At 40.7% G+C, this 15,174-nt stretch overlaps 1 protein-coding gene across 2 annotated transcripts in view; it reads right to left on the reverse strand.

Annotated features, from left to right (window-relative positions):
• Nucleotides 1-15,174, reverse strand: part of SH3RF3 (SH3 domain containing ring finger 3) — a 246,179-nt gene that overhangs the window by 114,934 nt on the left and 116,071 nt on the right. The window contains exon 1 of one of the 2 annotated variants that reach the window (XM_064407911.1): nucleotides 5,051-5,265. The exons of the other annotated variant lie outside the window; for it this stretch is intronic. Within the exon in view, the coding sequence (XP_064263981.1) occupies nucleotides 5,051-5,059 (9 nt within the window). The 5' untranslated portion in view covers nucleotides 5,060-5,265. Of the gene's footprint in view, nucleotides 1-5,050; nucleotides 5,266-15,174 lie in introns of those variants that run through there. 2 annotated transcript variants of the gene reach the window in all.

Genomic DNA, 15,174 nt, shown 5'->3' on the forward strand with positions numbered 1-15,174 from the left:
CCCAGTCTCTTTTAAAAAAGGTTCAAAATAATTATATCTTTGGCTGGCCCAACACAGTAACGATTTTTTCCTCCTGAAAAAAATAAATACATCACAATATTAAAACTCCCCTCTGCATTTAGTTTTAATTTATTGTGAATTCCTCCAGAATTCACAATAAGAGAGGAAATGGCCTCAAGTTGTGCCAAGGGAGGTTTAGACTAGATAATAGGAAAAATGCCTTCACTGAAAGGGTGGTCAAATATTAGAATTAGCTGCCCAGGGAAACGCCACATCTGTAAGTGTTCAAAAGTATATGGATGTGGCATGGGGAATATGGTTTAGTGGTGAACATGGTAGTACTACAAAAATGGTTGGACTTGACGATCTTAGAGGTCTTTATCAATGTGAATGATTCTGTGATTCTGTCATCATCTAGTCATAAACCAGAGGTGCCTTTGACACCAAACTCCCTAAAAATGCAGTAACTCAGGGTAACCTGCTCTGGATTTCTGATGGCTACCAAATTATTCTGGATTTGTATAGTTACAGCATCACCTTCCCTCTTTTTTGAATGTCTCAGGAAGCCAAGTCTGGAAGATGATTTGAAAAGTGTATTGGAGATGCTGAAGATGAACAAGTTTTTGTTCTCATCCTCCACAGTGAGGCGGCCAATGCTCAGTTGTGCAGGAGGCATTTGCTGTTTCTTGGACTTCCTGAACAACACCCCATCTCAGCTGCAGAACTTTGCTTACCCCTCCCAGCCAGCATTTCTGCCATCATTAGCTGTACAGGTTTCCATTGAGTTTTTCTCACTGTTATCTGTGTGATGGGAAGATGTCATTTTGCTGCTGCCCCTACCCTGGCTAAGGAGCCCTGGGAGTTGGGTAAACTGGATAGCAGGGCTGTCCTGACCCATTTGTCAGGAATGAATCGCTGGCTGCACAGCTCAGGGTTTATTAAAGGATGCCATCATTTGATCATGTACATGTAGGACTGCCAGTTAAATTGGATTGACAACCCGTTGCCAGCTCAGTACAAGGGGAAATACCAGTGCTGACAATATGACAGCTTTCAGTCAGGCACCTGTGGGAATGGGACAATGTGATAGGGAACAGGCTATTAGAGCATGCTGTGTCACAGCCCCAGAAAATCCCAGAGCAGAGCAGTTTAACTACTACAAAGTCCTTATGTACTTGTCTTCTTTCATTAGATCTTGTCTAATCTCATTAAGCTAACAACTTAACCAATGGTAATAAACCCCTCCCTCGGCAAACACTGTGCAGCTCTAATTGGCATTAAGAGGAGATACCCTCTGGCCCCTCTGTATGACAGAAAGGTGCTGTCCTCCAGCCCTGGCTCCTTGGTGGCAGCCAGCACTGCCCATACCTGCTACCTTCAGCTCCCACCTTCTCCAGGAGCCAAGACAGAGGGAGAGGCACTCATGTAAACAACAGTTCTTCCATAGGGCTGGGAAAGGGAATTTAGGTGCAATTTTGCTATGCCCTGCTAATACTGAATCCTAATAAGGTTCTTCAGCAGCAGAGTGTAGACCACTGCATGCCCTGTAAGACTCTGCCCGGAGGACCAGCACTGTGAAGGATGCTCCTGCAACTGGGAGAGCACTTGGTCCTTGTGTACCAAGTTCTTACATTCTTTAAATATTGTACAAAATTATATTTCCACATCCAACTATGAAAAATATTGGTAATACACTGGAGATTTACTCACTCAGATTTATTCTTGTACCAGCAACACAAAAATCTGCCTCATTGGTTTACTCCATGTAGTTCCATTTGTGGAATTATTCATTAGTACTTCATTTATAAATCAGACTTTAGAAAAATTATTGGCAGCATCTCCCACTTTCAAATTCCAAACTTTAATAAAAATAGATTTCCTTTTCAGTGTTCTGTGTACACAGTATCTAGCAATAATTTTTTAATAATGTTTGTAAAATTTGGTCATAAATCTTCACCACCGTCTTTTGTTTATGCCATGGGTGTGCCATTGAGCACAAGTTGTATTTAAAAGGGAAGATGCACAGAGGACAAGTCTTTTTAGTTCCCCACTGTTTCTCTAAATTGTCACCCAAGGAAGAAGGACTATTTTGCTTCACCTTTCATAACTTGGTTAGACATCAGTTTCTGACTTGCTTCAGAAAATTTGCTGCTCTTGGCCCCTTGAGGTACAGCTACAGGACAGGACCAGGTGCTGCCAGGACCAGGTGCTGAAGAGTTAATTTGTGTTGGTGAAGCCTCCCTGGTCCTCCCTGCCAGCTCCCAGCCCACCCAGTCATGGGGTTAAGGCACCATTTGACATCTCAAGGAAGGGCAATCGCTGAGATGATGTGATTTGACCACATGCCAAGCCCCCAGGCCTCCTTATCCACTTAGAAACAGATTAGCATAGTGTGCATTTTGCTCAGAAATATCTGAAAAGATTAATAAATGATGAGATTGATAGCGTAAACTATTCCTCACATAAATGCTGCCCTCTTCCCAGCTAGTGTCATGTCTCATAAATCCATCAGGAGTCTCAAGGTTTTCAACTTCCATAAAAGACTAAGCTCTTGGAAGCTAGTGCAGCCTTCTGCTCCTGCTCTGGTGAAGAGGAAAATCCACTGAAGGCCATGACATAGGCATGTCCATTGGCCATTTCTTCTCCACAGGCACAGGCAAAATCCAGTGGCAAATTCCCTCTTTAATCAAATTTGGCGTTGTAAGTGTATTTTTAAAAATACAAACATAGTTTTACAAATCAAGAAGGTTTTAATTCACATCTTTAGGGATATGAGTAGATAAAACGTGTCTGCTTTAGTGGTGAAACACCACCAGTGATTTTACTGTCTAACGAGGAGACAGCAAATTTTGCTGAAAAACAAATTATCTCACAGCGCATGCATTAATTGTAAAAATTTATTTGGTTAACAGAAATAGTTAAAAACCCCAGCTACTCATCTTATGCTCTAGTCAAGAAAATACTGGAGAAAATTATTGCTGTTTACTATTTATAAGTGCTAATAAGTCTCATCTCATGAAGTAAACAATTTTCATTTCCAGTCCAAGAGATTCTCTTTACTGAAAGAAAAAAGCACAATCTGATTTTTCAAAACACACAAAAAATGGTCAGTATTAAAGAGGCCAGTATTTACTTATAGAATTTCCTTCTCTTGTGATAATCCCCATCATTTCTCATCCTTTATGACTCCTCCTGCATATTTCAATTTACATGGCACATTTGCTCTGATGATTTATTAAATTAAATGGCAACAGAGGAGGATGGAGAAGAGAGCCCTTATGTGGGAAGAGAGGTTTAGAATAGATCCAAAAGAAAGCCATTGTGAGACACATGGGCTGGAGCACTTCTGTAATCTGTTTTTCAAGTAGCGTGTATTTAAAGTTTAGAATATTTTCCCCTTTGATCTAACTATAACGTGTTGTGGTAATGGTTTTTTGTTTGTTTTGGGCAATTTGGTTTTGTTTTTTGTTAATTTGGGGGTGTGGGTTTGTTTGTTTGTTTGTTTGTTTGTTTGTGTTTTGTTTTTTGGTTTTTTTCCCCCAAGGAATACTTAAAGTAAAACAGCAGTGAGCAAAAATGTGGTGGATGTAAGGAGCACTTGATACCAGGGTTTCAGCACTTCACAGAGAGAACACTGAGGGCAAGGTCTGTGGTTTACAGATCAACACCTCCTATTATTGGCACTTTTCAGGAAGCCTCTTCATGCTGTAAAAATGGTCTAAAATTATCAGGCTTGGCTCTGTGCTTCCTTGAAAGAAAAACAAGATTTTGTACCCAGCAAAGAAATGTTATCCACCTTCTGCTTCCACATACTAAATGCCCTGTATTGCTATTCATCTGTGGCAACTTTACTAGCAGGCAGATGGAAAGGAAAAAGGTACAAATTCAAAAATGTGTCTGTAGATGGAATGGAGTCATGCACCTATTCCATTACAGGCTCTGTTGTCTGCTGTGATAACAAATATGTATGGCAGCAAGAAACCTGAGAAACCCCGCAGACCCCTGAGCAGATCAGCCTGTGCACGAAATGTGATCAGGCTATTGCTTAAGACCTGTTTTAGAGGATGAAAATATTTCTCTGTCAACGCTGTGAAGGTAAAACCAGCTCAAATTATCTGCTGTGTAAGCACCATTCACATGAATGAAATATGCCCAGGGACTACGGATCTTGCGACAGACCTTTCCTACCTGTATTATCCATAGCACACTCTGCATTTCCAGATAGGAAACACATTTCTTTGCTCCTTTGTGTTTGTTTACCTTGGTCTTATCATTCCTACTTTATATTTCTGATATCTGTGGGGCAGCTGGCTCTGCTGGGATGATAAAACTGACCATTTCAGAGCCACACATCCTTGCTCTAAAAAGAAAGCAGTTTGCCTGTACCCCTCATAAGAAATTCAAGCATGAAGGCTCACTCGTGAACATGGTCAAACCCCTTTCTGGGAAGCACTGAGGACAGGCATTGTCAGTTTCTGGTTGGAATTGTCCATTGCAAGGGCTCTCAGAAGAGTGCACCTGAGGGGACGTGCTAATGCCCAGCCAGAGCCTTGTGAGATGCCCCTTGTGACATGGTGAGGCTGTGGAGCTTTTTAACAACACTGGCAACAGTGGAGCTTTTCAGCAATGCTGCTGCACTTGTTTAGGAGAAGTGGTGCACATCACCACTTCTCCTAAACACAAGACCAGCAGCAGTGACAAAAAGGAAGAGCTATGAGGTACAAGCAGGAACAATGTAAGAATTTGGTATGTGTACAGAGTGGAGAACATCACAAAACCAAATTAGCCACTTTAGAGCCCCCAAATTACATAGAACTGTCTGAAAAATAGTTTGGATGACTACAGAAAGCAACACTCTCACTAAAATTCTTTAAATTTTGAATGTAAAAAATTTTAAAATTCCATCGCCTAAAATTTTAAAATTTTAAATTTTCCCTCTCCTAAAATTAGTTTTAATATTCAACCTGAGGCATTGAAGGCACTTATAAATAAAGCAGCCATCAATAAGTACCTTTAACTGCTACTTCTCTATGGAGATTTGCTGGCTTACCTTTGCCATCGCTACATGCAAGCTGAAAGAGTAGGATCATCCCAAGGAGGACAACAGGCTGGCTTCTGCTCTGGCTGCAGCAGGTGCTCCCCAGAACTGCCAGCCCTGCATTGCCATAGGCACAGTGCATCCCACGAGCAGCAGCAAGAAAAAAAGTCTTAAATGCAACACAAAACATACAAAGAGCTGAACAAAGGAGCACTCTGCAGTCAAGCAAAAAGAAACTCAAGTGCTTATTCCTTTCCTAGAAATATTTGTACCAGTTTAAGATGATAGTAGAGACATTTTCCCAGGGAATAAAGTAATCTTGTTTTTCTGAAGATAACAGTACAAGCCTAAAACAAAAAGGGTATGGAGTTATTGTATCCATTCCAAGAATTTAATCTACTGAATACACTTCCACACAAAACCAACACTAATATGAAATCAACTCCTCTTTATCCATCTGACTTGCTCTTATGAGTCATACTAAAAGAATAGCAAATGTTTTTCAGATTCAAAATCTGAAAAATTTCAAGATATCTCAAAGCACAAACTTTTGAATGGTTCAATGACATACTAAACCAAGCATAGTTCTTTCTCTTCCAGTTTAACATCAAATTCCAAACTCTCCTGGCAGATCCTACATTGAGGATCTTTGCCCTGTTAAGTCTCATTTCTGCTAATCATCTGCTGAAAGCTGAATAAATATGCTTTCAGGGCAGCCAATGTGCTCTGAGGGCTTTGGCTGTCTCTTGTTATGAAGGATCCAAATTTTCCTCATTCCTGGTTCTTTTGGTTGTTGTAGTTTTGAGAAAGATTATGTTAATTCCTTGAGAGTATGCCAAGATTTCTTTTTTTTTTTTTTTTTTTCTTTTTTACTTCAGTAATTATTTCCACATCTTTGAGTGCTTCCAGCTTTAGAAATATTTCCAGGATTCCTCCTGGTGGTCACTTTCCCCATCACATAAAAGGTGGTAAGCATGCCACATTTGTTTTTCAGTAACTGGAAGGCCTACAGCTAGCTGTGGAATAAAACTACTCCAAAGCCAGCCTTGGCTCTGTTTCAGTTTCAAACTTACTTCTTACTTCCACACAGCATTAATTTGGGGATACAGCAAACACATTTGTCCTAATTTTGAAATCTGAGTCAAAGGTTTCAAGTGTTGTTTTCACTCACACTGCAGTAGATCTCTCCACTTTAAGGAAACATTTACTACATATTTTCAACCAATTTGAGGTTTGAAATCTCCTTAAGGTGATGACCTTTACAATGCTCCATTTCTATCACAGCTGAATTTAAAATACTTCTTTGAGACTGCGCTGTACTTAATTTTCCGTGCTGAATGAGAGTTGGTTTAGAAAGCCACTCTTTTGGACAGGATGGATTTCCAATGTAAGTTTTGAAGCGTATCACTAAAGTTAGGGAGAGGTAGGGAAAATCAAAACAGTAAAGAGACTTTCAGAGTGATGGGCATCCCCTGGCAAGTAGGACTAGCTGGTGACCTGCTCATCACAGCAGGGTTGACTTGGCTGTCCTCACTCATGGAAGTAGCCCAAGACATTCAAAGAGAGCTTTACTGAGGAAGCGAGGTGAAGCTCAGTGTGAGGGTGACAAGAATTATCTTCAGCTGGACAAAAAAGCCAATCCTCCTGCTCAGTTCTCTTCTAAATGCTGTGCCTTGACCCATGCTGCAGTTTTATTTGCATTTCCACTTGGAAGTCTGAAAGACAGGGTGATCTAGGGATCTGTGATGCTTTAATTGGTTCACTTGGGAGCCACCCAGATTTGAAATCCTGATTTATGTTAATCACAGGCTGAAAATTCTCTTTCTGCCAGAGAAGTTCTTCCTATTCCGCCCTCACTTAACGTCATAGCAGGGAAACATACATGAATGCAATTAACATTTATGTTCTTGACTTGACTTGGACAGAAAAAAATAATCTCTGTCAGCTGGTGTAAAATGTACCACTTCTATTTTTATTTTAACAAGAATTAAATAGCTCAAGCTTTTGAAAAGTAACAGACAAGGTCTATGTACCCATCAATTCTACTTTGTAGTCTCAAATGTTACATGTATATATTTGGGTGATAAAAAAAATCAACAGAAGAAACCAAAGATTTTTTAAAAATGCAGATCAACTTCCCCATTCCTGGGTTTATAATTCCCAGACTCCTCAAGAAGTTGGAAGAATCTGACTTTCACCCCTTGGAAAAGCAAGACTCAGCCAAATCTGTTGCATGCTCCAAAAGTTCATGGGGACACTTTGGAAGAGGAAGTGTCTGCCTACATCAGCACATGGCTTGGAGTCACAGAAGTGGGCTGTCAGAGTGGAAGAGCTGGTGCTGAGGACCTAAGGACCATGCTGTAGGAGCTTTGTGAGCTTTACCTCACACAAGTCTCCACTCTGCAGCCATGCACTAAATGTCCATTATCAGCTGGGGGGCCTGATGTGTGGTGGATTGCATCTTCCCACTGTTTCCTCTGAAAAGTACCATATTTGTGTGCTTCAAGACCACCCTGTGACAGAGCCAAAGCACAGTCCAGCAGGATGCTTGGATGAAACACTTTAACACTTCAACACTCCTGGTCAAAACAATACCCATGGAGACAAATGGACAGTGACCAGACAAAGCCAATGAGTGGCATCTCCTTCTGCCCCAGGAAACGTGACAGAACAAAGTGCCACCTCTCCTCAGCCCCATTGCAACCTCCTACCCTTGTGTAGCTGAAGGATGCTGTCACACCTCTTCTTTCCTTGATGTTCATTCTTTTGTACTTGCATCACTTGGCTTAAAAGAGTCTGTATGGGTCCACTACATGAAAGAGCTAGTCATTCACAAAGCTCATAGTCTTTAAATTCTGGGAACTTGCACTGGACATAGGCCAAACAAGAGTGGTAGGTTTAGAACAGTGTGAACAAGTAAAGGTGTGTGTGAGCCTCCAGCCCAAGCAGCAGCAGCGCCTCATTGATGAGAGACCTTGTGGGAGACCTTGTGGGAGACCTTGTGGGAGACCTTGCCCCATCTTTCCCCCAGCATTTCCCCCACCAGCACTCATTCTACCATCCCCACACCCACTGTAATATGAGCAGCAGTTCATCACGCTTTCCTCACCATCTCTGCTGCCCCATGAAATGTTATTATTACCCTAATGCAGAACAATATAGAGAAGAAGCAGAGGACTGACTCATCTGACTCACTCATCTGACTGCCTTTGATAAATGGAGATGAGGAACCTGATCCTTTTGGAGAGCCACGGAGATTTGGTCACTTTAGGGAAAGCCCCAAGCCAAGCTGAATTTTCCTGCAGTGGGGGCCAGGATGGGGAGGACAGTAGTTCCTGAAGCTCCTCCTGCCTAGGCAACAGAAGCACTGCAGTAAAGTCTGCTCAGACCAGACATATTCCTCCCATGTGCTTCCTCATCTCCAGCATAATAGCTGCATATATAGCCTCCAGCATAATAGCCTCTCTGCCCCAAAATCCTGAGTGAATGAATGAATGCACAACCCTCTGGCTTGTTTATCCTTCAGCTGCTTGAATTCCATTCTCCTATTAACCACAATCCACTCAAAGCAGTGCTTTTTTATCCTCCTGTCCAGTTTCTCTCCCAAAAAGACTGCTCCAGTTCATGTAGATCTACATCTTCCAGTTTTGCCAATATTATGTTTTGAATTTATCTATGTCTTTTATATAACAAATATTTATCTGCCTCTTGTGTCCTATGGAACTAAGAGAGGGATCTTGATCTTTAAAAACTCATGTTTTTTAAAATCCACCTGTTTTGTGTGTCATTAATTTGAGTTACCAAAAACCGATTTTCCCTTAATAAGGTCTCAGGCACCTGGAGAACCTGGATAGGACAGATGAAGTGGAATTGCTTCATTTCTAATAAACCATAGGCATAGTGCAAAGTGCTCTGGGAGTATTTCATTCAGCACTTATTTATTGTTCATAATTCACCTCCTTCTGACAGAGAAGGGCATGATAGAGCTAATTTAATATTTCTATGGTCAGATTCCATTCATATTTGAGTGAAATATCAGTAAATAAAACTGAAGCACCATTTATTAGGCTTCTGAAATTGTCACAGGTTAGGTTATCAAACATTGTGAGCCGACAGCATGAAAATTAACTTACTATCCTGCTCACCAGACAGTGCCCAAAGAATCACTCAATCTGGGTGACCAATACTTTTGAGAAGACCTGCCCTCTCCCAAAAATATGGCTCAAATAAAAATCTTCAGTTGAGATAAATGAGAAGTGTGTCAATATGGCAATATATATAGAATTGTTTAATGGAGCTGAGCAAAACTCTTTGGTTGGGGTGGAGAGAAAAGAAGGAGTGTTTGGTGTACAGGAATTGTGGAATGAATTTGTGCCAGATTGCTCCAGGCCACAAAATATTAAATCCTTCTCATGCTCCAAAGGAAAATGTTCCATCTCAGGACTTATCAACTGAAGCAGAGTTGGGGTTCCCCCCGAGACTTATCTATTTCAGTCAGCATCTAATGACTGGCCATTGCCAAGTCCTGGTTCTGCTGGGAGAAGTCAAGATATCAAGAACATTGGCTTGGATTGGTGTTTGCAAGTCCTGCAGCCTTGCCTTTCAGCAATTTCCCTTGAATTTATTGAGGTCCAGAAGCCTGAAAGATCTAAATAAGGATGTTACAGAAAGCTTACGAAAAATAAAGATTCCTTCAGCCACTGCTAGGTTCAAGGTAGATCTGAACTAATGCTGAGTTTCTGAAATATTGAAACAAATATTTCCTTCTATTTTCCCCAAATACATACATTTCTTTAGCTTACTGCAAGGTAAAAAAGGAAAATGTGGAAATTGCATAAAAGAAAGCTTGATCTCACAATATTTCCAGCTGCCTTTGGCAGCTTAAAGAATATTGCGTAGGTTGCTGAACTACCAGTTGTACATCCAGCCTGACCCTTTGAAGTGCACACATCTTAAGTTCAAAGTGACTTACTTAATAAAGTGATTTACTTAAATTGCCAGTATTTTGAATTCTCAAGGGCCAAATGCCCCATTTAATTTGAATGCCACCAATGAACAGCAATATGCTGAAAGTCTGGAAGAGACCAGAAATCTGCTAAGGCTGAAAGCAAGGATTTACATAACCCTAGAGGAACTACACCAACATTTCCTACTTATAACCCATTACGAAATAAAAGGATTTTGCAGGCAAGACAATTAATGTAAAGAAAGGTAAGAAAGATAGAAAAGATGAGAACTAGTCAACTGGGTGTTTTAGCTAAATTTATGCTTCTGGGCTATGATTTATTCTAGTGGATGTGCCACTTGTTGGACTGTCATAGTCCACCCACAATCAGTGTTATTTGCCAAATCAAGTCATGAAAAGACCAGGCAGGGAAGCATCACTTACTCTAACACAGTACATCTATCAAAAGGATTATTTTCATGGACTTGCTCTCTAATCAAGCAGCAAATCATTCTCCAGTTTCGCTATCAAGGACCATTACTTTTAGGAAGTGCTTAATCTGAAAAAAATGCATCTATTTGAAACTACAGGGCATCTGGTAAGACATACTGAAGACAGAGGAAATGAAATATGTGCCACACAATTTACCCTCCCGGCAGCATTTTATGAATAGCTTATTTGTGGAGAGAGAGGTGAGTTGCCAGCAAGACAGGAGTTTTAGCTTTCTATTTGTCTCGTTTGCTGAGTTATTGCAAAGGTCACTCCTGCGCTTCAACTGCCTAAGTGCCACTTTTGATGGGGGAATTTTCAGATTATATCCCAGGTGCCTCAGATATTTGCAAAAGGCTTCAGGGTATATGTACCTTTTTAATTTAAGTGCCCAGATAAAATTACAGTAATGCCTCCACGTTAAAGCATTTTCCCATCAAAGTCAAGGTAAAAGCCTGTAAAGCATCAATGTTGCCCCATCCAAACACAATTGTTCTCCTGCCGGTAAAAAACCCTACCAGCATATGCTGTGCCACCTGAATGTACTTTCTGGGCCACTTACTGCATCCCTGTGACCTGCCAAGCATCACTTGGGAAATCCCAGGGGACTGTATACACACACAACACAGAGGAACAAGCAGCAATACCAAGGTTGACTCCCAAAAACAAGTTTGTCCTTTCTTTCACATAACAGAGACATTGCAGACCTAATAATTGAAACAAATCCATTGTGAAGAGAGAGGGATACAGAACCCTTTATCAGCTCTCAGAAACAAGCAGTGATGGTGGCACAGGGCTTGTACCATCTGAAAAATTACTGTTCTTGTCTTCTCTGAGTTTGTTCTCAGGGACAGTTTTTCTCAGTGGTCAAAACAGGCCATGGTGTCCCCACCCCTGCACCACAGGTCAACTTCCTGATGCCTTCTGTAATAGATTAAAAAGATGAATAGACATAACAGGCCTGTTAAAATTTGGTGCTCGGATGGTTGAATTCTGCTGGAACTTTGTTCACTGTACTACTTTGCTCCAGGAGTGATCCCACTGAAATTCATGGGGAACAATTATTTTTTGAGCAAGGAAAAAATGAGATAAAAACAAGCACTAAATAGATGTAAGCAACACAATGCCTTCTTGTACATATCTTCTGTTCCTTATCTCTGCGGATCTCTTCCAGATTTTTAGGGGAAATATTTTATTAAAAATTGTTCTTAACTGTTTTCAAAAAGGAAGAAATTTAGTTGCTGCTTAATGAATCCCACTAGTAGCCTTTTTTTGTTATCCACAATGCACAGACCATACAGAATTACTTTGTAATGGCCATTCAAAATGTGATCTAGATGATGAAACCCATTAGATCAATGTGTCTTGGTGCATCCCCTCTGCTGCCACCCACCCACTCTGCCTGCATGTGTCTGCTGGTTCCTGACAGCACAAGGAAATGCCTCGACTCAGTTACCACCAGGTGAGTACATACATCCAGAAATGCCCAGAGGAAGCCAGGTTTTGGATCTAGCTCTAAGTACAGATAATCAACAAAGTGTATTTTTTCTTTGTCACATATTTGTTTCAATTACAGTTTATTGAATTCTCTACAGCTCAAGCAACTATTGGTGCTGCTCAGAAGGTAATTCAGGATGCTCTCTGGAATATTTGTCCTTTTTAATCATCTGCCACACATTGCTCTTTTAGGATGTTGTCACTCAGAGACTGAAGAACAAAAAGGAATGTTAAAATGAAAGGGTGTCTGTTTGAATGCAGCAATTCCCTGCATAAAAATGAATCCCATTAACAGGAAAGCCCAACCTATCTCCAGGCAATATTTCAAATCCTTGTCTGCCTGTAACCTCAGAGGAATTTAATACCTTTATATTATTCAAATTATACACTAGAGGAAGAAATTATGAGATACTGGTCATTTAAAATGCTTTATTTAAAATATATAATTAAAAGAGCTAGCAGACCTACTAACAGCAATTTTATCATGGCAGTCTAAAAAAATCCGAATTTATGGCATTTACAAAGTGTCATTTTCTCCTACAGCCTTTAGTAAGTAAACCACAATTTAAAGAACTTCCCTAGCAGTCTCATTCACTAATATCTGAGCATGTAAAAAGAGTACATTAAATAGCAGTGGACCAAAACAGGCAAAAAGGAGTCCTAAAAGAAGATATACAGTGCGCATACACTCCTTAGTTCAAAACTTAAACTGTGCTCAATCTTTTCCCTCTTCCTAAAGTAGCTCACTTATGGTTACTGTCTGGTCTGGAAAGTCCTGGGGGACTGAGTATTTGGGCCAGACTTTTATCTTGGTTGTCTGATTGTAAATCTACAGAAGCTTGCTGATCTCAAAGGTATTATTCCAGTTTATGGGTTAGGAGAAGCTCTGCCAGAGCAGAGCACATTTAAAAGAACAACAACACCCTTTCTAAACTTAGCAGTTGTTCAAACAAGCGAGCTGAAAATTAACTGTGTTGTTAGGAACTGCCGCAAAAAGGGTAGGGCCACAACTGATAACATCCTATTGAAGACAGGCTCAAACAACTGGCCTTGTTCTGCTGGAGAAAAAAGGCTCCATAGGCACCTTATAACACCTTCCAGTACCTACACGGGGGCTACAGGAAATCTGGAGAGGAACTTCTCACAGGAGCATGTAATGACAGAACAAGGCTTTAATTAATTAATTTAATTAACAAATGGCTTTAAACTGAAAGAGGGTAGGTTTAGAATAGATATCAAGAAAATAATTATTTACTGTGAGGTAGGTGAGGTACTGGAACAGGTTGCCCAGAGAAGCTGTGGATGCCCCAAACCTCTCAGGGTTCAAGGCCAGGATGAATGAGGCTCTGAGCAACCTGGTCTGGTGAAATTGTCCCTGCCATGGCAGGGGACTTGGAATTAGATGGTTTTTAAAGTCCCTCCAACCCAAACCATTGTTTGATTCTGTGATTCTGTGGCTAATAGCTACATGTTAGCTTCACCACTACATTCCTTTTTATTTTTTCCCCTCTTTAGTCTTGTGCAAATCACTTCTGAAATCCAGGGCGTGTTCAGCAATGTATTAACATTGTATGCACCATTATGAAACTTGAATGCCATTAATGCTAACACTTAAAAATTTCTTTCTTCTCAAAACAGCAGGGAAAAACGTGTCCTGAAATGGTATATAATAACTATGTAAGAACTTGGTTGAAAAGGATTTTAAAAGGAAGAAAACCCACCACAATCAAGGAGGATTTTTTGGCTTGCTTTTAGATATATATATATATGTGCATAAAAATGCATTCTTCTCTGAGAGTGAGGCTGTGGAGAAATTCCAGCAAGTACATGTACCATTTTTAGGATCAAATAAATAGCTTGTAATTTTATTTGTGGCATACTTGAGCAAAAGGCCATATTCAGGGGGGAAATTGGGCATCACTTCCAGAATGAAAAGAGACAGAGGGTTAAATCGCTCCGGAGCAGAACAGGCATTTGAAAATCTGATGACCTAAGTTCACATCGCCTCTGTCTCTGGATAGCTGTGAGCACACAGGAGGTGGATGCTATTTATTTATTTGCTTATGTACTGGAACAGTTCCACTTTTCTATAAAGCACATGCTCACTGGAGCAGGAATCCACATTGCTCTACTACTGGCAGGATGAATACTGTTTCTGCTCTGGCGAGTACATTTAGTACTTCATAAAAAAACACCTTCAGGACTAATGGCTGAGAGCAACCATGCTGATGCTTAAGGCACAGTCCTGGTTGGGGTGTAAACTTGCCTTGAATTGAGCAGACATGGATGTCTTCTTGTCCCTGCTGTCATGCTCATTGGCTGGGTTGGCAAACAGTGCTTAAGTCCCATGAAGCAACCCCTCTCAGGAAGAAAAATCCATCAGGAACAATTCCAAATATTTCCTCAACCCAATTTGGTTGGGTTTTTTCCAGTTTTTAGCCTGGTTTTCTAAGATTGTGTGATGCTGTAAATTGCCTGCTTCTCCAGCTGCCCCAGGGACTTGGAGCCTGCTGGGCACTTTGAGCCAAACCTGAGGCAGCAGAGCAGAGCTCCAGCACGACGGCCCTGCAGAGGAGATGGTGCTGAATCCTCACCAGCCAGGAGAGCCAGAGGGAGGAAGGAAAAGAGAGAACAATCTGGGTTCTTGCATAGTGGAAAAGCTTCAGCTGGACCATGGATTTCTAAACAACAGAGCAACCTCGTGGGGGAACAACTTTGGCTGGAGAGCTGACCAAGGGATGCACACACATTGCAGCTGCAGCTTAATTCACTTAAAAGTCAATCAACCAAGAGACAGGCATCCATTGGAAAGCAGGCATTGTTAGTTTGGCTGCTCAAGGAGCAATTTGCTCATTAGCTGAGACTGCACCTCTCTCAGTGGTACGCTGAGGGAAAAATTAATCCAACTTGAAAAAGAATATGGGGGCACTTAGGGTTAGTAGGAAAGCATAATCTGAGAAGCAAATATAATGAGTAGAAGTCTAACAATTTAATATGTTTTTTCTACAATTAAAACTGAAATAAAACAATAGTGGGAAGAGTTGACTTCACAAGCCAAAAATTGAACTCATCTAGTTCACTGTGCCAAAAAACCCCCAAATATAAGGCATCTGCATCTTCCTTTTCCATGTAAAAATGTATTTTTTTCTGTTTTGCAGGATTCTAAATACCATCTGAGTTCTGAAAAAAATCACTATTAAAAGCT

Source organism: Passer domesticus, chromosome 2 (genome assembly GCF_036417665.1).
Source record: "Passer domesticus isolate bPasDom1 chromosome 2, bPasDom1.hap1, whole genome shotgun sequence".
NCBI classification, from domain to species: domain Eukaryota; kingdom Metazoa; phylum Chordata; class Aves; order Passeriformes; family Passeridae; genus Passer; species Passer domesticus.